The following is a 26,247-nucleotide window of genomic DNA, read 5'->3' as shown; positions in this document are numbered from 1 at the left end:
GACACCGGTAATGAATTTGATTTGCCTGTTATGTCACAGTGGTGGAAACCCAGTCTGACTGTTGTCAGGATCAGTCCCGTTACTTTGCTTTCATTTTGCGGTTTTCTGTGAAGTTTTCGATCCAAAATGATGCAGGATCTTGGCAACTTCAGGGCAGTAGATTTATAACAACGCTATTACAGCGCCAGTGACTCTGGTTCAAATCCGGCGCTGTCTGTAAGGAGTTTGTGCGTTCTCCCCTTGTCTGCATAGGTTTTTTGCAGGTGCTCTGGTTTCTTCCCACTGTTCAAGAAGAAAGGGGTGAGTAGGTTAATGGGTACTTGAGCTGCGCAGGCTTGTGGGCCAGAAAAGCCTGTTATCTCAAAATTAAAATTAATTTAAAATTCTTGCGATGCATGGGTAGGATTTTAAAAAAAAACACTTTTTCACTAGACGCACACCAGAGATAGCAAATGTTAGAATCTGGAGCAAGCACACAATCTGCTGGGGGAACTCAACAGGTCGAGCAGCATCTGTGGAAGAGAAACAATAATGTTTCTGGTCAGGACCAGTCTTGATGAGTTCGTCTGGCAGATTTTTTTGATAATGAAAACAAGTTTATTGTCATATACATCATACAGTGTATGTGAACGCTGAAGTTCCCTCTTATTTCAGCAGAGTAAGTACCTGGTTTTTAAAAAAAACTACAAAAGCTAAAACAACTACAGTAGGGCATTAATTTGTATTTAAGTACAAATCAGATAATTAAATATTCAGTTACTCTGCTTCAAAGGAAAAGTGACCGCAATAGTGTAGAAAAGCCTTTGCTGGCATCCAGGAAAACGTGGCAATGCATAAGGATAAGGGGTCACAGTCTCAGCAAAAGGGAGAAGCCATTTAAACCATAAGACCTAGGAGCAGAAAAGGCCTATTCAGCCCATCAAGCCTTCCCCGCCATTTAATCGTGGACTGATTCATTTTCCCATCAGTCCCACTGCCTGACCTTCTCCCCATAACCTTTGATGCCCTGGCTAATCAAGAACCTATCAATCTCTGCATTAAATGCCCCCAATGACCTGTCCTCCACAACTGCTTGTGGCAGCAAATTTCACAGGTTTGTCACCCTCTAGCTGAAGAAATTCCTCCGCATCTTGGTTCTAAGCGGATTGAAGTTTAGGATTGAGATGAGGAGAAACTTCTTCACTCGGAGAGCAGTGAACTGTTGAACGTCCTGCCACAGAAAGTTGTTGAGGCTGGTTTGTTAGATATATTCTTCAGGAATTTGGGTGCTGTCCTTGTCACTAAAGGGATCAAGAGGGATCAAAAGAAAGGAGGTCGAGGGGACTGAGGTCTCGTGAACAGCCATTATCATTTTGGATGGTGATGCAGATTCGTTGGGCCAAATGGCCGCCTCCTGATCCTATATTTTTGAATAAATCTAAACGTGTAATTAAAAAGGTCAGACTCCACAATCGAGACCTTGGAACCACTGCATGGAATGAACCACTCATTCATGGAAGGAAGTCTGGCCTCCTTTACCTGTTCTGGTCAGTGGGTGCCCTCAGACCCACATTCACATGGTCAGTGTTTGACCCCCCACCCCACCCCCCGGATGAACTTGCTGATCCAATTTAGCACATTATCATCCAGATCATTGATAAAGATGACAGACAACAGTGGACCCAGCACCCATCTCTGAGGCACCCCACGAGGCACAGGGCTCCAGTCAGAGAGGCAATGATCCACTACCACTCTCTGTCTTCTCCCGCAAAGTCAATGTCTAATCTAATTAACTGCCTCATCCTGAATACCATGTGACTGACCCTTCCTAACCAACCTCGCTTGTGGGACCTTGTCAAAGGCCTTCTTAAAAAGTCCATGCAGGCAGCATCCACAGACAGCCTCTCCGTCATCAACTCTCTGCACCTGAATCTGCATCAGCTCCAAGGCTGGTACAACCTCTCTCAGGCAAGGGGAGAAATCGGCCTTTTGTGTTCAGCTGGAAGGAGCCTTGAGCAGCCAAAGGGAGTTGAGGAGTTGTTGGGTCTTCCTTTGTTTGGACACGAGGGGGAGGGGAAGGCAGAAAATTGTTTGCTCTGCACTTTTCTTTGTACTCTCTTCCTCAGCAGCACTGAGAGACAATCCTGTTCCACACAGCCTGTCATCAGCACACTGTGAAAGCAGCATTAATCATGCAATACAACAATAATCCCCTTCAGAAAGGCACTCAGCTTTTGATGAAACAAAAATCATGCCGAATTGTATTGGGATTTAAATCCCAATGCCCGGTGATATTTTGCAATATCACTTTCAAACTGTGTTCTGTCATGAATGATCCCATCAAAACCTTCTTTTTCTCTCTCGCTAGTTGATTTAAAGCAGAAGAAAAAAGCTTGGGTGTTTTGCATTCAAAGTGACGGGGAATGGCTTTGCTCTCCGAGTGAAGGCTTTACTGGGGAAATGTATCAGTGAGACGTGCACTAAGTGCAAATGATTCTGGGATCTCGGGCAAATAATGGGCTGCTGGAGGGACTCTGTGCCAGGCAGCATCTGTGGAGAGACCAATTCAGTCACCTTTTCAGGTCAGGACCCTTTAAGTTCAAAGTTCAGATTTATTGTCAGAGTAGATGCATGACATCACACAGCCCTGAAGTTCTTCTACCTGTGGGCGAGGCAGAATTTCTACTTATTGGTCGAATAAACTGTAGTAAAAAAAAAGATATGTATATGTCAGAGAGAAATGTAAAGTAACTGTGCAAATACAGGAAAAAAAGTAAAAATAATAAAACCCCTGGTATCCGGCATCTATGAGGATTGGTAGATGCCAGGTAAGTGAATTTTCCAGTTGCTTGAGACTTACAATGCCAAACTAATACATTTGTATTAAGAATAAACAGTTTAAAAGACAAAAATACTCTACTGTACTTTCACTGAACAAACTTCACGTGCATGAATATATAAACCATTTTACTTTATTTTCAGTCACATTTTTTGAAAACATTTAACTGTCGCTGCATCTGCAGGTTCCTCCCTGACCATGCAGCTGCCCAAAAAATGAACAATGACATGATAAATTATTCACCCCCCCCCCCCCCCCCCCAAACAAGTTTACAGACAAAGCCTCTGACCGGGCAACTCTTACTAAGCAGGGATAAGGAGACATTTGAAGAGAGTCACCCCAAGGGTGAGCAGCATCAACCAGCTCTTCATCCTGGGTGACGCCATTGCTGTTTCATACAATTTTATTCAAACAGCTGCTGTTAGCAAAGCATGAACAATATTTGCTCCCATATTCAGAGAACATTTACTTTTACAATTTTAAATGTGTGTAATTTTAACCTATTATTTATTCAATCTTTAAAATTTATTTTGCTGAATTCATTTTTGCTTGAGGCTTTTGGTTGCTTGAATTCTGGATACCAGGTGTTTTACTGTATTCAGTATTTATATATTCACTGCAAAGTAAGTGTCCTTAAACGAGTCTTTGATTGAGTCTTTTGTTTAGGAGTCTGATGATGGAGGGGTAGCAGCTGTTCCTGAACCTGCTGGTATAAGTTCTGTAGCACCTATCTATACCTTATTTTCCAATGGTAGCAATGAGAACTGAGCAAGTCCAGGCTGGTGTGGATCCTTGATGATTGCTGCTGCTCTCTAATGGCAGCAATCCATGTAGATGTTCTTGATGGTGGGAAGTTTTGCCTATGATGTACTACACTGTGTACATTGCCTTTGCAGAGCTATCCACTCAGAGATATTGGTGCCCCCAGACTAAACTGTAATGCAGTATGCAGCACTTTCCATTGCACATCTATAGAAGTTTGCCAGGATTTCCAATGTCATACTAAATCTCTGCAAACTCCTGAGGAAGTAAAGGGACTGATGTGCTTTCTTCACAATGACATATGTGTGCTGGGTCCTTGAAAAGCCCTCTGAGATAGTGACCCCTCCCAGGAATTTAAATCTGCTCACTCTCTTCACCTCTGAACACCTCCCAACCCCATCACACATGATGCATTTTGGAAGGACAAACCAAGAAAGGACATGCATTGTAAATGGTAAGGCACTGAGGAGTGCAGTGGAACATAGGGATCTGGGAATACAGATACATAATTTCCTGAAAGTGTCGTCATGGGTCGATAGGGTTGTTAAGAGAGCTTTTGGCATATTGGCCTTCATAAATCAAAATATTAAGTAGAGGAGTTGGGATGTTATTGTAAAGTTGTCTAAGACATTGGTGAGGCCATTTTTGGAGTATTGTGTGCAGTTTTAGTCACCTAACTGCAGGAAAGATATTAATAAGATAGAAAGAGTGCAGAGAAGGTTTACTAGGATGTTGCCTGGACTTCAGGAACTGAGTTACAGGGTAAGGTTAAACAGGTTAGGAGTTTATTCCCTGCAGCGTAGAAGAATGAGGGAAGATTTGATAGAGGTATTTAAAATTATGAGGGGGAGAGACAGAGTAAATGTACATTATATAACCACTTACAGAGCGGAAACAGGCCATGTTGGCCTTTCGAGTCCGCACCGGTTCACTAGAACAACTCCACTAGCTCAAACCTCCTGTAGATAGGCTTTTTCCACTGAGAGTAGGTGAGATACAAACCAGAGGACATGAGTTAAGAGTGAAAATGGAATATGATGAAGAACACAGAGAGTGGTGGGGTATGGAACAAGCTTCCAGCTAAAGTGGTGAATGCGGGCTTAATTTGAACATTTAAGAGGAATTTGGACAGGTACATGGATGGGAGAGATATGGAGGTCTAAGGACTGGGTGCAGATCAGTGGGACTAGGTAAAATAATGGTTTTGCACAGACAAGAATGGCTGAAGAGGCCTGTTTCCGTGCTGTAAGGTTCTGTGATTCCCCACCCCCCCAGCTCCATGATCACTGGATTGTACCCCACTGGTTTTCCCTTGTGTGGGGGGTGGGGAGATATTAACGATATCAAGGGTTGGGAGATGATAGGGTGTTGGACTGAAGGTGGAGCAGGTGGAGGGAGAGAGTACTGGCAGGGAGAAGGTTGGAATGAACAGTAAGAACTGGAATAGTTACAGAGATTGAACCAGATATGGAATACCAAAAATAAGAAAAATCGATGGTCATGCCATTATGCTTAAGGAATGTAATGTCTTGTTCCTCAGGTTTACGTCAGGCTTCACCCTGATAATAAATGAGGCAGAGGACAAACATTTGTACAGGAATGGGGAAGGTAATTGAATGATTATAAAAATAAGTTTATTGACATAAACATTGTACTATGCACATGTGCTCCAAAATTCTTACTCGCTGCAGCCAGTGACTTTTAAAGAAATAAATCCATTAAATGAAAAATAGATTTAAAAATACAATATATAGGTAGTTAATTGCAGTTACCATAGTGCAAGAGGGGGAAAAAAGTGCCATTACAATAGTGTCTGCAGTCTGGAGCAGTTTATGATTCATGTACCACAGGGAGGTTCAAGAGCCTGATAGCTGTTGGGAAGAAACTGTTCTTGAACCTTGAGCTGCTGGTCTTCAAGCTTCTGTACCTTCTGCTTGAAGGGAGCAGTGAGAAGAAGTTGAGGCCTGGGTGATGGGGATGATGTTGGCTGCCTTTTCAAATGTTTTTTTAAAAAATTAGAGGTACAACACTGTAACAGGCCCTCTGTCCCACAAACCCATACTGCCCAATTAACCTACAACCCCGTACATTTTGAAGGGTGGGAGGAAAGGGAAAACTTATTCAGATATCGGGGGGAAATGTACAAGCTCCTTGCAGGCAGTGTTGCTGTAATAGAGTCATGCTAACCGCTGCACTAACCAGGCCACCCCTGGACATTCCAATGTCCTATTCTGTGATTTGTTAAATTTGGTACAGATTCCCACATGGGCATGCAACGGGATGTTCTGAAAGATGCTGAAATTTCTGTGCTGACAGATACTGTGTTTACATTGATCCTGGACTTGTTTGAATCTCAGCTCAACACTGAGTCACACAACTGCTTATCGCAGCCTAGTTAGGGGATCACTCAGTTGTGCTGACTTCAAGTCACTCAACAAGGAGTGAGATATCATTAAACCTGGAAAGAGTGCAGAAGATATTCAGGAGAATGTTACTAGGACTCTAATTGTAAGGAAGCAGCTGAGCATTTTCTCCCTGGAGGATAGAAGGCTGAGGGTTGACCTTCTTGAGGTTGATAAGACCACATGTAAGGTAAACAGTATTTTTTTCCCCAAGGTGGGGAAAATTAAAGTGAAAGGGAAAAGATTTATAAGGGACCTGTGGGGTATGTTTAATCACTCAGAGGGTGGTGGATATGCGGGAAGGAGCTGCCAGGGGAGGTGGTGGAGGCAGGGACAATTGTAACTTTGAAAGACATTTGGACAGGACTATGGATTGAAATGATTGGGGAGAGAACTGAATCAGTATGGACAAGTTGTTTACTGAGCCATAAAACACTCAACCAGATTTAACCCTTTGGACTCTGGTCATTTTTAAACTTTCATAATTTTTAAAATGTAGACAAACAGTCCAGTAACAGGCCATTTTGGCCCACGAGCCCATGCCACCCAATTGACCTACACCCCCAGAATGTTTTGAATGGTGGGAGGAAACTGGAGCTCTCAAAGGAAACCCATGCAGACACAGGGAGAATGTACAAACTCCTTACAGCACAGGATTCAACCCCAGTCCTGATCACTGGCACTGTAAACAGCATGGTGCTAACTGCTATACCAACCGTGCCGTCCATAATAATATATACTCTGGACTGGGTTCATGGTAAACCTTTACAGTACAAACACTAGTACGAATCAGCTGAAGTTGGCTATAAGCTAGTCCCGGAAAACCGGGACATGGAGCCCAAAAGATGTTTTTGAATTCCACATAAGGAAAAAGAAGGCAGCATGGACTGGGAGGCCAGGACCTATATTATAACAGTTCCAGGATTCAACGGGGGTAGCTGGAAAATAAGGAATATTTTCTTTGGAGTAGAGACGATTGTGAGAGATTTTCAGAGCCTTAAAATGTATTGATGAGATGGGAAAATAATTGTTCCTTGGACGATGGGTGACTCTGTCAACAAAGGGATGCAAATCAATACAATTGGAGCTGGAGGCACAATGAGGAATGCTGTGGAAGAAAGCCATTTATCCCTTCATTCCACACTTGTCTGATTATTACAATTTATTGGTTCTTTCAGCCAGGCAATTTAGGCGAATCGAGTGTTCATCCAGTTCTCTTTAAATTTCAAAGTTCAGATTTATTGTCGGAGTACAAACATGATATCACATGCAACCCTGAGATTCTTTTTCCTGTGGGCCAGGCAGTATTTCAACTTAGAGGTAATGCAAAAAAAAAACTATCCACAAAAAAAGACACTTGTACAAATGAGAGAAACATAAAGAAAGTATGCAAGTAAACTGTGATCCAGAAAATAAATATTTAATAATAAAGTGCAAAGTAAAAGTCCTTGAATGAGTCAGAGTTTGTTGTTGAGGAGTCTAATGGTGGAGGGGGAACAGCTGTTCCTGAACATGGTGCAAGTCATGTGGCACCTATATCTCTTTCCTGATGGCAGCAGCGAGACAAGTGTGTGTACTCTGTGCTGTGAGTCCTTGATGATTGCTACTGCAGCGTTCCCCTCAGATGTTCTCGGAGAGTTTTGCCTGGGATGTAAAAGCACACTGCTGGAGAAATTCTGCAGTTTAAACAGTGTTCTTTATATAGCAAAGATAAAGATACATAACCAACGTTTCGGGCTTGAACCCTTCATCAAGGTATGTACTGAGCTGTGTCCTTTTTGCGGGGCTTTCCGTTCAGATGTATTGGTGTCCCAATACCAGGCCAGGAGCAGAATTAGGCCATTTCATCTATCGAGTCTGTTCTATCATTCAAATCATGGTGCCTTCTTCTTCCAGTATTTTATGGCACCCATTCTGATCTAGAACCCATCACTCTGTGCTTTAAATCTGTCTGATGACTTGGCCTCCACAGCCATCTGTGGCCATACCCTCTGTTCGTAGACTCTTTCACTGCTGGGAACATCATCTCCGCATCCACTCTATCCAGCCCTTTCAATATTCTGAAGGTTTGAATGAAATCTTCCCCCTCATCCTTCAAAACTCCATGGAGTACGCACAAGACCCATCAAATGCTCCTCATACATTAACCCTCACATCTCCAGGATCAGTCTCTTAAACCTCCTCTGCACCTTCTCCAATGTCAGCACATATTTCCCTGGATATGGGGCCCAAAGCTGCTCACAATACTCCAAATACCCTCATAACTCTGTTTCTTATGTACTTGAGTGAAGCAGTTCCCTTGCCTTACTGTCAAGCTGGGTTGGCTACCCGGCAATATTAACTGTACTGCAAAAGTAGTTGGAGATTGAAGCTTCTTTATATTTTGTTCTCACCTATGGAATAAGGTGCTTTATCTTCCCTGTGTTTCTGAGCACTAACTTTGGATGCCTGCAGTAGGTGATAATGTGCAAGTAAAAGCATTGAGCCAGTTTTTCAACTGGCTCTCTCAGACTTGTGAGAATAAGGCAAGATTAGACTGGAGAAGACAGGATTGTTCCTCCAACAGAATTGAATGCCTCCACTAAGAGGGTGGGGAGAATATGGGACGAGCTACCAGCGAAGGTGGTGGATGCAGGTTCGATTTTAACATTTAAGAGAAGCTTGGATGGGAGGAGTGCAGGTCGATGGGATGAGGCGGAATAGTTTGGCATGGACTAGATGGGCTGAAGGACCTGTTTCTGTGCTGTAGTGTTGTGATAGTACAGATCTATCACCAATGTATATAGTGTATATAGTTACAGTATCTAGACTGTGCTTACAGCGATTGGCCACGCCTACTGTTTGGGCCTTAAAGGGTTGTGTCCCTAGCCAGGTCGGATCATTCCGGACTGGTCGGCCACCTGTGAAGATCTCCTGTCTTTTGCTAATAAAAGCCTTGGTTGGATCAACAAGTCTTTGATTCTTTCAACGAGCTCTACAAGTGTTTTATTGGTTCTATAGTTCATCTTGGAGAAAAGAATGTTGAGAGGATATTTGATTAAAGGGGACATTTTTGAGGAATTTGAAGGAGGGAAGAGACAGGAGCTATTCCAAATCAGTCATGCTTTGAAGATGGGCCACAGATACAAGGGGGATGTGAAATGGTCTTTTGTGCATGTGGAGAGTTTTTATAATGGAAAACTCTCTGACTGAGGGTATTAATCAGGGTAGATATTCAGTTATTTCCACCAATTGGCAAGTAATAAACAAGGGGTGTGGTTACAAATTAAAAGGCCAGTCATTTAAAACTAAGCTGCAATATTCTCCCAATCTCTGGAATTCTCTGCCCACTGAGGATAGTGGAGGTTGTATCATCCATCATACAGGTTGACGGAGGAGATGGATAGATATATGGAAGATCGAGGAATTGAGGGTTGTGGGGAACTGGCGCAGAAGAGGAGTTGATGCCAGTGTAGATCAGCCAGGATTGTTTTAAATGGTGAGTCAGGCCCAGGGATCGGTGGCCTACTTCTGCTCCTACCTTCTAGTGTAGCAGTGATGGAAGCAAATAAATTAGGACCTTCAAAAGGAATTGGCCAGCAAGAAATGCAATACACATACATGCTGGAGAAACTCAGTGGGTCTCACAGAATCAAGGGGAAGTCGAGGGTAACCAACGCTTTGGGCCTGGGCCCTTCATCAGGTATGGCCCAGGTCTGAAACATTGGTTACCCTTTACTTCCTATCAATCCTGATGATTTTCTCCAACACATTTGTGTGCTGTACTTGGCCCCAACATAGAACATTACAGCACAACCGATGAAGATGTGGTGGCCCATAAATATCTACACTCCTTCTATCCATGTCTAAAAGTCTCTTCAATACCCCTATAGTGCCAGCCTCCTCCACCATCCCAGGCAATGCATTCTAGGCATCCACAACTCTGTATTTTTTTAAACTTACTCCTGACATCCACCCTAAACTTTCCTCCCTTCACTGCAGATGTTTACGACTCCTGCCCCAGTGCTGGCTGTCCACTATATTTATGCCTCTCATAATCTTGTAGACCTCTGTTAAGTCACCTCTCAACCTTGTTCACTCCAAAGAGAAAAGCCTTGGCTCCACTAATCTTGCCTCATAAGACTTATTTTCCAATTCAGGCAGCATCTTTGTAAATCTCCTCTTCAGGTTCTCCAAAGCTTCCACATCCTTCCTGTCATGAGGTGATCAGAACTGAACCCAATATTTGAAGTGTGGTCTCACCAGAGATTTGTAGAGATGCAACATCACCTCACAAAGAGAAAGAGAAAACAATTTGCAAGGCTTCAAGCAAAGTGAGACTGGTGGTTCTGAAGTATTAGAAGAGGACATGAACAAGATGGGCTGAATAGCCTCCATTCATTCTGTAGCCATTCTCTGACTTGACAATCCCACAGAGGGCAAGGCCAAAAAATAGATAGAAACAAACCTCCGCTCAGAACGCATCATTCTGCTGTTTCTGTTCCTTCAGATATGACATCAAGGATGACAACACTCTACGTATCAAGAGGGTGAGCAATAGCGACGAGGGAACATTCACGTGCGTTGGAGAGAACCAGGTGGGGATGGTGGAGGCGACTGCGACGCTCACCGTTCGAGGTAAGAGATGGCCTTGCCATCAAGTGGGCGGGAAGGGGATCCACGTTGGGCCTTCGGACGACATTGGAGGATTCTGAGATGTTCCTGTTGGCAACTGCTCTAAATGATCCCGGGCCAATTTGTGATGCGACCATCCACCTTCAAATTCCCCATTTTGCCAGCATTGTGGGTAAATACTATCCCACACCAACTGGAAAGCAAAGGGGCCAACTGCTAATTGATTCTTCATGTAATCACATAACTCCTAGCCCTCAATGTGCTTACTTTGAGGTGCTTTGCTAAGTATTTAATTAATATTTGTTTTTAAATGCAATTCTTGGAAAGCCTGTACAGGAGGGTGAACCCTTGTTAGTGGGTGTGAGTTTGTGATATTGGCCAAGGACCAATAAGAGGAATGCATTCTCACTTCCTGAAAGTGATGAGGATAATCCAGATGAGCAACTGATACCTCTGGGGGACTGGGAGTTTTTTTTTTGGGGGGGGGGCGGGGCGGCAGGGCTTGAAATAGGACTGGCCTTCAAATTGCTTTCCCAACCTGCTCGAGATAGTGACATTAATCCTTTGGTTCCCCCCACCCCATTTCCACTGCCCCCACCCCTCCCCCCACCCTCACTGACCTTCCACCCACTGGTCATCTCGCTCGTTACTGAATTTGACGGAGCTTCCATTGTCCTGTCGTCAGCTGCCTCACTTAGTCAACTATCTCTTTGTCTGCTCCTCCTGAATCTACCCTCCAATACTAATCACAGAATATTTTGGTGTTCTCTTCCTCAACCTCTCTGATGTTGGCCTGTAGTTCTGTCCAGGAATATCATTTTTCTTCAATAGGACATTCCAGGAGAGGTTGCTATTTCCCTGTCAAGTTAGTTTTCAAATTTAAGTGTCCCATTTATATTTTTTGGCTGCTAATCTTTTAATCTTTCGGTTGATAAGGCAGTTATGATGGTGTATTGCCAGAGCATTGAACACTGAGTGAAAGAAGGTCCTCTGAGATTCGAAAGGATCTCTCGTTGGCTTTGAAATGGGTTGCCCAGACAGAGGCTCGAGTCTTTGGAGTCTGTATTTAGGTTAATTGGGTTATTTGGACAGCAGGGGCTCGTGGGCTGGAAGGGGCTATTACTGTGCAGAGTATATGTCTAAAATATGGTGTATGGCGACCCTCAGCAGATCAGGGTGCATGTGTGGGAAGAGGGATTCTTGAGGCAGGAGTACAAAGGGGAGATGTCAAGGAAAGACGGACTTTGGAAATGGTGTGGAGGAAGTCCATCAGGTTGATTCCAGGAATGAAGGTGCTGTCTTATGAGGACAGTTTGAGGAATCGGTGATTTAAGTTGTAGAATTCAGGTTTGAATCCAGAAGCCTGTCATGTGCCCAGACAGAAGATAAGGTGCTGTTTTTAATTTGTCCTCGCACTGGCCTCCTTGTAGAAGTTTTTGCCCATCCTCCGACCCCATCTTCCCTGCATCTTAACAAAGCGATTTCAACCTGAAACATTATCTCTGCATCTCTTCCCACACATGCACCCTGATCTGCTGAGGGTCACCGTATACCATTTTTAGATATAAATACAGTACAGTAACAGGCCCATGAGCCCCTGCTGCCCCAAATATTCCAATTAACATACAAACCCCATATGTTTTGAAGGGTGGGAGGAAGCTGGAGCCCCCCAGGGTAAACCCACGCAGACATAGGGGGAACATACAAACTCTTTACAAACAGTGTGGGTTTTGAACCCGGTCTCTGGCACTGTAATAGCATTGTGCAACCCACTCCACTAACTGTGCAACCATAGCTGGGTTTTTTTTTTCCAATAAAAGACCCTTTTGGAACCTTCTCTCTCCACTTTGCATGAGTAGATGGTAGGTCAGAAGGGGAAGAGAATCTAAAATCTACCCCTTCTTTACAACCTAAAAGGACCATTTGTGAGGCCCATCCTGATGAAATATCCTTCCCCTTCCCAGTTCTTGTGCGTTGACAGTGGATCACTTGGGTGTAGGATTGGACGAGAATTATTTTCCAGGAGGGAAGTGTAATTGAAAAAAAAGGAGAACTTAAAAGCAGGTGAAACAAAGTTCAACAAGATGTGCTTTAAATAAAACCTGTTGCATATCCTGCACGCACTTTATATTAAGCGGACAGCCTTGTTTTCCCCAAAACCTAAGAGCACATCTTATGAGGTTCTGATATCATGAAATGTCCAAGCTTGTGGGAGGGAAGCAGTTCACTCTGCTTTCTCTCTCCTGAGCATCTCATGACATTTAAAAATTTTAATTAAAAAAATTGCATATAGCATGGTAACTGGCAATTTTGGCCCACAAGTCTATGCTGCCCAATTAATCTACTACTCTCAGTAGTTTTGAACAGTGGGAAGAAACCAGAGCCCCTGGGGAAAACCCACATAGACACAGGGAGAACGTACAAACTCCTTACAGACGCCATGGAATTTAAACCTCAGTCCCGATTGGTGGTGCTGTAAAGGTGTTGTAAAGCATCGAAGGAGAAGGGAGGGAGGGCTGAGCTGAGGAAAAAGCTCTTCACTCAGAGAATTGTGAACTTGTGGAGCTCCCTACCACAGAGTTTAATTCATTAGATAGATTCAACCGGGAGTTGGATGTGATTTAAAAGGATCAAGAGGTATGGAGAGAAAGCACAAATAGAGGGGGCTGAGGTCACATGATGAGACATGATCATATTGAAGAGAATAAAAATACCTCCATTAGAACTGAGATCAGGAGAATTCTTTAACAACAGTAAGGGTGTCAAAGGCTAAGGGGAGAATTCTAGAATTAAGAAAAATACATCAGCCATGAGGTGAATGGCCAAATTGACTTGACAGGCTGAGTGGCTTAATTTTACTCTTTGTCTTGTGGCCTTATGAGTGGTGATGTAGTCTCAAATGTCTTTCAGCCCAACTTGTCCATGATTCTATAATGGATGGACATGTCACTAATAGAATCTTTTACCTCTGCAAATGTCCTTGTCTTCAGAGAGAGACTAACATAGATAGTTTGGCCAACTGCTGAGCACTAAAACGACCATATTGATATTCAGGAGTATTTCTGTTTGTTTCAGGTTTCCCAATGTTTGCATTCTGCAGGTGAATCCTCAGTTTTGCTGTCCGTTGCTAACCCTTTGCACAAGGTTTTCCCATTTGTAACACAGGTCCGATTCTCTGGCAGCCATTCCCCTCTTTTGTCCTTTGCACTGAAGTATCCAGCATTCTGTGACTCAGACATAGGGAGAATGTACAAACTCCTTCCAGCCAGTGCGAGATTTGAACCCTCATCCCAACCGTCTGCGTTGTAAAGGCGTTACACTAACTGCTATGCCAACTGTGCTGCCCGTATCTTTTTGGAATATTTCTCCAATTTCATTTCAAAGGCTCCTGTTGATTTTTCTACCCTTTCACAGAAAGCTGGAGTAGAGAATCCTCTGCACTGTCTTGTTGCACCAGTTCTGTGATCACCCACCTTTTTTCAAGTTATTTGGCACGGTGATAAACTTTGTTTTGTGAGCAGCCCAGCTAGTGCACCCCTATAGAGAACAGCAGTTATAAAACACAGTGCAAAGTTACAGAGAGAGATCAGTTGGGGAAGAACCAACACAAAGTTATTTTACCAGTGTGAGATTCATTCCAAACATCAGTGTCAACTGCATCATGGAAGATGTTCAGAAACAGGCCTTTCAGCCCAACTTGTCCATGCCAGCTAAGTTGCCCAGCTGAAGTAGTCCCATTTGCCGATGTTCAACCTATATCCCCGCAACACTTTCCTATCCAATCTACCTGCCCAATTACCTTCTAATTATTTTTTTTAATTTTTGAGATTCAGCACAGTAACAGGCCCTTCTGGCCCACGAACCCATGCTGCCCAAATACACCAATTAACCTACAGCCCCTCCCCCATATGTTTTTAGAGGGTGGGAGGAAACTGGAGCACCCAGAGGAAACCCACGCAAGACACTGGGAGGATGCTCAAATTCCTTACAGACAGCCCCAGATTCGAACCCATGTCCCTGTCACTGAAAGCATTGCACTAATCATTGCCAAACTAGATCAAAACCTTGCAATTTGGGTTACTTCCATTAAATGTCCCTTTAGTTGGGTCCAAATGAGGTCCACTCCCACTGTCTTGTGAAACACAGACACATTCCCTTTCCCTGTAGTGCAAACTGGGCCCCTGGTTACATGGGGACCAATGGATTAAAGTCACAGCCCAAGGATATGAGAAGCCCCAGTGTCAGTCTGCTGATGCTCCACTGGACGGATTCGGTGTTCCTTGGGCCTGGTGTGTTTACTCACGGGAGAAATGATGTTGTGAGGCACTGATGATTGTGGCTGGGGTGCTGGGCAAGAGGTGCCAGTCGGTGTCCACTTTCCTTGAACAAGGCTCCACAATGAAGTGTCCCACTTCCCAATGAGTGTAGAGGTTGGGACATGGCAATGTGACCGCTCTGTTCTCTCTTAAACTCCACTCTATGGTGACAAACAGGAGATGTCTGTTAAATATGTAATTTTCCATTAAGTAACTTCATGCACCAATTTGTCAAATCTCTCTTGAAAGGTTGTGTTTATAAACTTGTACATCTGATTTTCAGTGATGCACTGATTATTCTTTGAAAGAAGTCATTCACACTCAACTGCTCCAATCTCAGCTTGCCCAGCAGCCTCTTGCTGCCTGAGATGTAATATTCAAGTACCAGATAGGACCCCATCCCTTATCTTCTCCCTTACCATATAATTTCCCTCATCTCTCCGCATTCTCCCCTATTCCTTCAATAGGAGTTTCTTTGCTCCACATGCCTTGCCCAACCTCTCACATCCCTCAGTCCATTTACACCAGACTCACTTCCACAGTCACGAGTCCTTCCTGCCTACTTGTCTCTGGCAACTTCTGGTGCTGTGTGGATTCTAGTTCTGGTTCCGGGCCTCATTTGTGATGGTCTCTCTCAATGCTCCCCATCTGCCCTCCCTTTCGCTCTTGAGCTCTATGACTAGCCAAGACTCACTTTCGCAGCCATTCCCGCCTACTTGTCTCTGCTCCTGTCTGGTGCCCCGTGGATTCCAGTTCCGCTTCTGTGCAAGACCTCCCAAATCCCTAATTCACCCCCACCTCTGCACCCCTCTACACTTTCCCTCCACTCTTCCACCTGTCCTCTCCAGGTATTCCTTGCACTGCCTCTTCTCCTGGCCAGGAAGGAGGGTAAACATTCAATCAGGAGGACAAACCTATTGGTATTTGGAACTGTTGAGTGTTAAATGATGTAATCCATCCTCATGTGTACACATTGTATACTTCATTCATTCTAACTTCATGATTTCTCTATTTTCTTTTCCTTTTAAAACAAATTGTCAATTCCTTTGTTATCTCCACTCACTCCATTGTGCCCCGTCTCCAGCACACCCAGTTGGTAAGTAATCATCATCCCTTTCATGTGGCATGACTGTAAATGATTGAATCTCTCGCTCTTGGCCTCTGCTCATTCACCTGCTCTGTGTATAACCAGGGGTGGTGGTGGGGCAGCAATGCAAAGGTAGCAAATCGCGGCATCTCCACGAGGGATTAGAGGCCAACCTTGGCAGCAGGGAGAGGCTGGATAGAGTTGCGTAGCAGCAAGAGTTGTTGGCGAAAAAGAAAACCTGACTTGTTGAATTCCTGGGACTGTTTAATTGATTGATCTTAAATGTGTTTGAAAGAAAATGGATAGATATGTCTCGGTGCTGTGAAGTGTTAGATGATCTATCAGATGGCCTGAAGGCGCCTGAATGATATTGTGGACCACACATTGACACTCAACTATAGATGACCTCTCTCACACACACTACGCGTGTGTGCAAACACACACAAGTGAGCACCCGCCTGCAGACATGCGCACGCAGGCACGCACACACGCACTCACAGACATACACACTCAGCTCTGTGCTCATGCCGCTCTCCCACACTGACATGCATTCAATTGCACCCAAATATTTACACACGTAGACAATTTACACATGCGCTCACACAATTAATCAGAGAGAAAATTTGAGTATGCGCACACATACACATTTGCTTACACAGTTTACACATGCAAACCACATGCAGATAATCATGTACGAGTGCATATCTACCCACGTGCACACAGACTTGGGGAGTGAGAGCATAATTCTGCCAGTACTCACTGTTACTGAATGAATGCAGAGGCCCATAGGAGGGCGGGTTGTGTAGATAAAGGATACATGGATTATAGTGGGTGTGGGGGAGGGCGGGGAAGGGTTGGTGTGGAACAGACAGGAGTGAAGGTGTCCTCTGCCATGGACAGTCTCAACCCTGAGTGGCTTCTAATCTCGCGTGGGGCTCTGCTTGAACGGAATGTGCCTCCCCTCCTGCTTCTGCTCACAGTCTCGTCCTGTTGCTTCTTGTGTTTGCTGCAAGTATGACGATAGACTAAACCCAACAAGTTCTAGTGCAAATTCTGCGCTCCCTTCTGCTATTTAAGAGAGGCTATTGAGAGCTGGGACTGGCTTTAACCTGTGTTAATAGAGGATCAGAGGAGAAAGGGAGCCGGGAAGAATCAGAATCCAGTTTATTGTCATTTATTTGTTGAGTGAGGAGTAAAACACAAAAATCTGCAGCTGCCATCACTGAAGAAAAGTGTGCTGTGTGATCTTCTGAGTTTCTCTGCCATTGTGCTTTTATTTCATGAAACTTATTTTGTGGCAGCAGTATTGTGCAGAACAAGGTGTAAAATTATTATAAATTACAATTCTGTAAATATAAGATTTTAAAAAAAAATACTAGTGCAAAGAAAGAGGAAAAGTGGGGTGGTGTCGGTGGTTCATCGTCCATTCAGAAATCTGATGGCGGAGGGGAAGAAGCTCTTTTTATGCTGCATGGTGACTGTCTTCAGGCTTCTATACCTCCTTCCTGATGGTAGCAGTGTGAAGAGGACTTGGCCTGGGTGGTGGTGGGTCCTTGAGGATAGAGGTTGCTTTCTTGAGACACCATCTCTTGTAGATGTCCTTAGTGGAGACTGATGCCTGTGATGGTGCTGGCAGAGTTCACAACCCTCTGTAGCCTATTCCTGTCCTGTGCATTGGCACCTCCATACCAGACAGTGATGCAACCAGTCGGAATGCTCTCCACGGTACACCTGTAGAAATTTGCAAGAGTCTTTAATGACAGACCAAATCTCCTCCATCTCCTCATGAAATATGGAGACAGCAGAGTTTGATTTAATGGTGGGCTAGCTAGGAGCAGTCAAGTCTAGGGGGAACAGTTTTTGGGATTCACCTGAGACTGACGTAATTGAATTATGTTGATGAGATGAATCATAGGCTTTCTTAGAATTGGATGGATGTACCATTCCAGATCAATTTAGGCTAAAATTCCTCACTATACAGTACAACTCAGATTATCCAAGATGGTTGGAACCAGGCCTACATTGGATCAATGTTTTTTTTTGGAGAACTGGTCATTTTTTAAAAACAGCCCAGTCGCAAGAGCAAATCTCTCGTAGCGTTGTTTAAACAACAACAAACAACAAGGGAAGGGTTTTTAAGTATTAAAATAATGTTTATTTCTTTCCAAAAAAAATGCAATCCACCGCCGATCACAGAAACCTCCCAACCACAGCCAATCCCCGGCATGTATGCACCGCTGCCACTGATCCCTGGGGAGGTTTCCTGGGCTGGCAAGTTGGCTGGCTCCTGTCTCAACCCTGAGTCCTGACTCCAAATCCTCCCTTGTTAGGCTTACCGCCTACGTGCACTTGGCGGTAGTAGGCTGAGGGGAGGGTTCAGAGTCAGCGTCAGAGCTCCGCTGTGCCCAGGAAGGAGGGAGAGAAGAAGGTAATGCCACTGAGCCTGAGCTCCTGCCTAGGAGGCCGCTCTCCTCAATGACATCGGGTCAAGGGTTTCTTCCAATTGCTTGTGGCTGGGAGATGGTGGCACGCAGTTTGAGAGGGAGAGTTGGAGAGAGAAGTCAATAGGGGTAGGTAAAGAAGAAATGGAAAGTGAGGGGGAGGGAATTACCTGGAATGAGGACAATCATCGTTCTAATTTCATGTCGAGTTAATTTTTTTTCCAACCTGTGAGGTCAGTTCGGCTCCAAAATATTTTGGACAATCGGATTTTTTTTGGATAATCAGAGTTGTACTGTAGCTTTGTCCACAATGGTCTTGAAGAAATAACTATGATCTTGCACCTGCCTTTAAGGCATTCCAAATCCATAAGAAGCCAGTCAGACCTTTTTGATGTGTGGAAACTGTAGGAAATGTTAACACCAGCACAAAGAACTAACCAGTAAAGTTCACAAAGTTAAACAAGACCTGTGAACATTGCGTTTCTCTGACTGCAAGGGGCACCAGGAAATGTTGATAGTAATGGTGTTCACAAGGATGATTCTGGGCAATAAAGGATGATCATATGAGAAGCTTTTGACAGCTCTTGGCCTGTACTTTTTAGAATTTAGGAGAATGAGGGGGAATCTCATTGAAACATTTTGAATGTTGAAAGACGTGGACAGAGTAGATGTAGAAAGGTTGTTTCCTATGATGTGAAAGTCTAGGAGAATAGGGCACAACTTCAGTATTGAAGGGTGTCTACTTAGAAAAGAGATGTGGAGGGAGTTCTTCAGCCAGTAGGTAGTGAATCTGTGGAATTTGATACCACCGCGGTTGTGGAGGCCAAGTCATTGGGTGTACTTAAAACAGAAATTGATGAGCTATTGATTAGCCGGGGCATCAAAGGTTAGGAGAGAAGGCTGGGCAGTGTAGTGAGTGGGGAAAATGGATCAGGTCATAATGGAATGTTGGGACAGAATTGATGGACTGAGGAGCCTATTTCTACTCCTATGTCATATAGTCTGATGGAATCTTTGTCTGCATTATGGCAGACTAATCATATAACCATTTATGGAGTGGAAACAGGCTGGCCTTTCGAGTCTGCACCGGTTCACTGATTTTGTGCGCCCTCTTCAGGCATTGGTCCCGGTAGATCTTCATTCAATAACGATGGGCGAATTCAATGCAGGTGGAATCAGTCGTAGAAATGTTTGTGATGTTGGAGGACTAACTGTCAGGGACAAGCCATGGCTGTCAGGTCTCTGGAATAAAGCCTGGCCTTGTGGTCAAAATGAGAAGGGAGGGTGGGAAGAGGAAGGCTGTGTTGAGAGGAGATGACAGTGAGTTCAGCTTCCATCTCATTGTCGAAGAATTTTGTCTGATTACTCCCCAGGAAAAAAAATTAGTATGGCAGGATGGCAAAAAGAGAAATTATAACCCTTCTTCCCAAGTACAGACTTTGAAGGATTAAATTTTCTCTTTTTCACCACATTCACACCAAGACCCCTGAAAATGATGAGCTTTCAGGTCGGCTACTCTCAAAGTCTCCACATCTTGAAAACAAATTAATCTGATCAAAACTGAGCGCAGCAATTGAACAATACAAGTTTCTTCCTAAACACTCTACGTGCTCTATCCAATTCAAGTCCATTTGGAAATTTTGTGTAATATTACATTTCTGATTTCTTACATGACAATAACTAGCATCTGACCTTTGTAGATTCATAAACCCGGCACTAGAATATTGGGTCAGATATGGGGAGAACTCTTCTGGTATTCAATTAAGTTCAAAGTGATGGCATTTCTTGTTTTGTAACTCCCCTTTCCTTCTTGTACCTTGTTGCACGGTTGACACACAAATGTCTGCTGAAATAGCAGACATATCAGGCCATGCCGATGCCCTCTAGGAACTTCTGATTTTCTTTAAAATGTTCAGATGCTTTTTTCTGTCTAGAGACCTAACAATGTTAGGACTTTAGTCCTTTTCACACCCGTAGGAATGGATCAAAAGGGACAGCATGTAATTGATTTCCTTTATTTTCTTTTTGTTGAGCACCTTTGCTCTTCCGCAGCAATGACCGGAATCTCCAGTGACTGACCACGTCAATTCTGCGCTCCAATCCCATGCCAACACATCTGTCCATGGCCTCATGCACTCCCAAACCAAGGCTAGCCATAAATTGGAGGAGCAACATCTAATATTCCGGCTGGCAACTCTCCAACCCAATGGCATTTAACATCGATTTCTCTGCTTTCTGTAAGCCCACTCCCATTTTTCTGCTTTCTGCTAGGCCATTCCCATTTTTCCGCGCCCTGCCCCCCTTCCCCGCCCTGCCCCCCTTCCCCGCCCTGCCCCCTTCCCCGCCTGCCCCCTTCCCGCCCTGCCCCCTTCCCGCCCTGCCCCCCTTCCCCGCCCTGCCCCCCTTCCCCGCCCTGCCCCCCTTCCCGCCTGCCCCCCTTCCCCGCCCTGCCCCCCTTCCCCGCCCTGCCCCCCTTCCCCGCCCTGCCCCCCTTCCCCGCCCTGCCCCCTTCCCCGCCCTGCCCCCCTTCCCCGCCCTGCCCCCCTTCCCCGCCCTGCCCCCCTTCCCCGCCCTGCCCCCCTTCCCCGCCCTGCCCCCCTTCCCCGCCCTGCCCCCCTTCCCCGCCCTGCCCCCCTTCCCCGCCCTGCCCCCCTTCCCCGCCCTGCCCCCCTTCCCCGCCCTGCCCCCCTTCCCCGCCCTGCCCCCCTTCCCCGCCCTGCCCCCCTTCCCCGCCCTGCCCCCCTTCCCCGCCCTGCCCCCCTTCCCCGCCCTGCCCCCCTTCCCCGCCCTGCCCCCCTTCCCCGCCCTGCCCCCCTTCCCCGCCCTGCCCCCCTTCCCCGCCCTGCCCCCCTTCCCCGCCCTGCCCCCCTTCCCCGCCCTGCCCACCCTGCCCCCCTTCCCCGCCCTGCCCCCCTTCCCCGCCCTGCCCCCCTTCCCCGCCCTGCCCCCCTTCCCCGCCCTGCCCCCCTTCCCCGCCCTGCCCCCCTTCCCCGCCCTGCCCCCCTTCCCCGCCCTGCCCCCCTCCCCGCCCTGCCCCCCTTCCCCGCCCTGCCCCCCTTCCCCGCCCTGCCCCCCTTCCCCGCCCTGCCCCCTTCCCCGCCCTGCCCCCCTTCCCCGCCCTGCCCCCTTCCCCGCCCTGCCCCCCTTCCCCGCCCTGCCCCCTTCCCCGCCCTGCCCCCCTTCCCCGCCCTGCCCCCTTCCCCGCCCTGCCCCCCTTCCCCGCCCTGCCCCCTTCCCCGCCCTGCCCCCCTTCCCCGCCCTGCCCCCCTTCCCCGCCCTGCCCCCCTTCCCCGCCCTGCCCCCCTTCCCGCCCTGCCCCCCTTCCCCGCCCTGCCCCCCTTCCCCGCCCTGCCCCCCTTCCCCGCCCTGCCCCCCTTCCCCGCCCTGCCCCCTTCCCCGCCCTGCCCCCCTTCCCCCGCCTGCCCCCTTCCCCGCCCTGCCCCCCTTCCCCGCCCTGCCCCCCTTCCCCGCCCTGCCCCCCTTCCCCGCCCTGCCCCCCTTCCCCGCCCTGCCCCCCTTCCCCGCCCTGCCCCCCTTCCCCGCCCTGCCCCCCTTCCCCGCCCTGCCCCCCTTCCCCGCCCTGCCCCCCTTCCCCGCCCTGCCCCCCTTCCCCGCCCTGCCCCCCTTCCCCGCCCTGCCCCCCTTCCCCGCCCTGCCCCCCTTCCCCGCCTGCCCCCCTTCCCCGCCCTGCCCCCCTTCCCCGCCCCTGCCCCCCTTCCCCGCCCTGCCCCCCTTCCCCGCCCTGCCCCCTTCCCCGCCCTGCCCCCCTTCCCCCCGCCCTGCCCCCCTTCCCCGCCCTGCCCCCCTTCCCCGCCCTGCCCCCCTTCCCCGCCCTGCCCCCCTTCCCGCCCTGCCCCCCTTCCCCGCCCTGCCCCCCTTCCCCGCCCTGCCCCCCTTCCCCGCCCTGCCCCCCTTCCCCGCCCTGCCCCCCTTCCCCGCCCTGCCCCCCTTCCCCGCCCTGCCCCCCTTCCCCGATCACTTCAGCTTTTTTTTTTATTGTGCCCTCTTGCCCTTCTCCACCTATTTCCTGTGCTCCTCCCCCTGCCTCTCCATATCCCCACTCCCCCCCCCCCCCAACCTTTTTATTCAGGCAACTGTCTGCTTTTGCTCATGCATTGATGAAGGGCTCTGGCCCGAAACGTTGCTAAGTAAAGGATGCTGAGGCCAGATAATGGGAGCACTTTTCTGGTATTCAATGAAGTTCCAAGTGATGGTGCATCTCTGTTTAATAATCCACCTTTCCTTCCTGTGCACTCGTTGCAAGGCTGGACACAGATCGCTGTTGAGGCAACTAAATGAGACACTGTTGATACTTTTGTGTAAACTACAATCACCGCATCTTGTTTAGGTTAGCAGTGAAGCATTCCCTCAGTCCTGCACTGCAAGAGTTGGCCTAGATTTTTGTGTTCAAGTCTCTGGAAGGGGACTTATCCATCTGGACGTTATCCTGATCTGAATGGCTGGTTCTCAGATTTACCGCAGCCCATTGACGGTGTCTAATCTCAGAAGGGCAGTGACGAGCCTGCCGGAGGCAGGATCTGTCGTACAATAATTAAACACTTCTTAATTTTTCCCATCCTGGAGACTGCCCTATAATTCCTCGTCCTGGCTACTGTTTTCTGATGTTTGGGCAGCTCTTGGCTATCTAATTCCATTTGGACACTGGTGGAGACGAGAGGATTTTTCAAGGGTTCTAAGCAAGTGCCCTCCTCTCTGTAATTGCTTGATCTTACTGAATAAAACATGATGCTCAAAGGTTTCAAAAAATGATTTAAAAAAAAAAAAAAAAACGAAAATCCTTCTGCCTGGGGCATCTGCATTCCATCATGAATTAAATATCGCTTTTGATGATCCATTTCCACTGAAGTGAAAACGACTTTAATAAATCATCACGTCTCAAATCTGAGAAGGTAGTTTGCCATTTGGTAAAATATAATCAGAAGCTGAAAGTCGAGCTCTGTCTGGTCTGAAATTCCACCTTTGGTTGCTGGAGGGAACTCAGCAGGTCGAGCAGCCTCCTTGAGGGTGAGAAAGGAATTGTCGACTCTGCGTCCCTTTCTGTTGTAAGGGTTGTGGCCTTTGCACACCTCTGGATCACTGGCTGATGGATAACCACTCCCTTTCTCATGCTGAGGATTCCTGGGGAGGGGGGTGGAAGGAGTGGGTGAGCTCAGAAGAGCTGGGGTGGGAGCAAGGGAATCCATGAGGGTTTCGCGTTCCTGTGTGTAAATGAATTGGACGAAGATAGGGGTCAGCGAATCCCACTTCAGATGTATATCTAGCCACGAAGGAAACTCAACTGGAAGATAGCCCCAGTTTAAGTTGATTGTCACATTGTACCTGGTACAGTATGAATGGATCATTTTTAGGAGTCATCTGACAAGTTAACTCAAACGGCTGTTCCAAGTTCAATAGTAAGAGCACGTTACTGTGAGTAATGTCACAGTATGCAAAGGGTATATAAAATCATGAGGGAAATCATGGATTGCTTCAATCTTTTTCCCAGGGTAGGAGAGTCTAAAACTAGAATTCGCAAATGACACTATGGAGGTGTTGAGGAGAGCAAAGAAGGTTTTCAAAGCTTGCAGGGATCTGGACCAGCTGGAAAAGTGAGCTGATAAATGAGAAATGGAATTTAATGCAGACAAGTGTGAGGTGTTACATTTTGGAAGTACAAACTAAGAAAGGGCATACATGGTAAATGGTTGGGCACTGAAGAGTGTTGCAGAACAGAGGGATCTGGAAATACAGATACATAATTCCCTGAAAGTGGTGGCACAGATGGATAGGGTTAAGATGTAAAGAGAGGTTTAGGAATAAATGGAAGCATTGAATACAGGAGTTAGGATGTTATGGTAAAGTTGTATAAGACATTAGTGAGGCCAAATTTGGAGTATTGTGTGCAGTTTTGGCTACCTAACTACAGGAAGGATATCAATAAGATTGAAAGAGTGCAGAGAAGATTTATTTGGATATTGCCTAGACTTCAGGTTAAACAGATTAGGGCTTTATTCACTGGAGAGTAGAAGAATGAGAGGAGATTTGATAGAGGTATTTAAAAATTATGATGAGCTTTTTCCACTGAGGGTAAGTGAGATACAAACCAGAGGACATGGGTTAAGAGTGAAAGGGGAGAAGTTTAGGGGGAACATAAGGGGAAACTTTCTCACACCAAGAGTGGTGGGAGTGGGGAATGAGCTGCCAGCTGAAGTGGTGAATGCAGGCTTAATTTTAACATTTAGAAGAATTTGGATGGGTACGTGGATGAGAGAGGTATGGATGACAATGGACTGGGTGCAGGTCAGTGAGACAAGGCAAGAAAAAATGGTTTGGCAGTGACTAGAAGGGCCGAAGGTGCCTGTTTCTGTGCTGTCATGTGCTATGGTTGTAAAGGGGATAGGTTTAAATTGAGAGAGATTTGAAGCAAACCTGAAGGGAAACTTCCCCACAGAGTTTTATCCTTTTAAATCCAATTCATTTCTGAGGTATGAAGATATTCAACAAAAGAGGAGCGCGTAAAAGGAGGAGGAAAAAGCAGAGAAGGTAACAAAGATTTCAAATGCAGGCAAATAGAATCAATTCAGGCAGGCACCTTGGGTCATCATGGGTGAGCTGGGCAGAAGGCCCTGTTTCTGTGCTGTATAATGTGATTGGAAAAGATCTTGGATGAAGGCAGAGCACGTGGTGGCTGTACAAGGAGCAATGAATGGGAAGATGGAATGGTTCAGCTTATGTGTGATCATAAGACCTGGGAGCAGAAGTAGGCTATTCATCCCATCAAGTAGTCTTGTCAGATAGGCTTGTGGAGGACTTTGACATCTCAGTGGTGAGGCCAGAGGAGAGAGAGAGAGTCTCCGGCCTGGAGAAGTGATTGAAAAGCAAGATGTGTAACCGGTTCTGTGGGTTCTGGTTATCCATGGCTCTGTCAACATTGCCCTGTGAACAGAAATGAGTGATCATCTCAAAGACCCTCTCCTCCACATGGGGTGTGGCTGGAGCATGCTCCACATCCCAAACTGAGGGGCTGACCACTCTTTGTCTCCCACTGATGTTGCTTGACCCAGCTGAGTTCTTTGCAGAGTTTCTTTGTCTCACTGGGAAGTTTAAGGGTCAGCTGATCGATGGGTCTGAAGTCACCTATAACTCAGACTGGTTGGGACAGGAGGCAAATGTCCTCTCTTTGCAGGACTGCTCAGCTGGTGGTGGGGGGAGGTGTTAGAACAATGTATCACCTCCATTCTGGATAATCGGTTTTAATTCCAGGATTTATTTGATGAACAAAATGTCAATGACCCAGCTGTTGAGTTGGAATTTGACCCCTCAATCTGAAACTTAGTCCTGGCCATTGTGTCATGATCCATGACACCAGCTGCTAAACTCCTTCACCTCCTGTCGGGCCTTGCACTGGCAGGTTATCTTTTGACCCTCGGTTGACTCTAACTGGGCAATGAAATCCAAGCCAAGGTGAGGATTAATCCTTTCAGCGGATCTACACAGGTTGCACTGAGGTGGTGGGGGGGGGGCTCCCTCTCTTTTCCTCTCTCTTTGTCTGCACCTCTCCTTCTCTGCTTTTGCTTGGCTCCATGTCCGGCTGGGCTTTGTTCGGATGCTCTGTGTGTGCGCGTGTGTTTGTTCAGCATTGCCCATGCATGCTGGGCCCTGAAATTGTGCTTAACCATCATGTCTTGGTAAATACTAAAAATCAGTGGGTAACTTGGCATGAGTGTCATGCTGTGGACTAAAGCCCAATTCACGCTTGAAATCTGCACACACTCCAGCCTGATCTTTGCTGGCGAGATTAACGCTG

At 46.7% G+C, this 26,247-nt stretch overlaps 1 protein-coding gene across 29 annotated transcripts in view; it reads left to right on the top strand.

The window, feature by feature from the left end:
- Positions 1–26,247, top strand: part of robo2 (roundabout, axon guidance receptor, homolog 2 (Drosophila)) — a 1,057,280-nt gene that overhangs the window by 870,936 nt on the left and 160,097 nt on the right. For 25 of the 29 annotated variants that reach the window (XM_069889083.1, XM_069889099.1, XM_069889096.1 and 22 more), the window contains 2 exons: positions 10,472–10,599; positions 15,997–16,008. In XM_069889083.1, coding sequence (XP_069745184.1) covers positions 10,472–10,599; positions 15,997–16,008 — 140 coding nt within the window. The remainder of the gene's footprint in view (positions 1–10,471; positions 10,600–15,996; positions 16,009–26,247) is intronic. The other 4 variants (XM_069889103.1, XM_069889102.1, XM_069889104.1 and 1 more) reach the window with 1 other exon arrangement.

This window comes from Narcine bancroftii, chromosome 7, assembly GCF_036971445.1.
Source record: "Narcine bancroftii isolate sNarBan1 chromosome 7, sNarBan1.hap1, whole genome shotgun sequence".
NCBI lineage: Eukaryota > Metazoa > Chordata > Chondrichthyes > Torpediniformes > Narcinidae > Narcine > Narcine bancroftii.
Note: the sequence above shows the minus strand (reverse complement) of the source record. Positions and strands in the feature narration are given on the sequence as shown.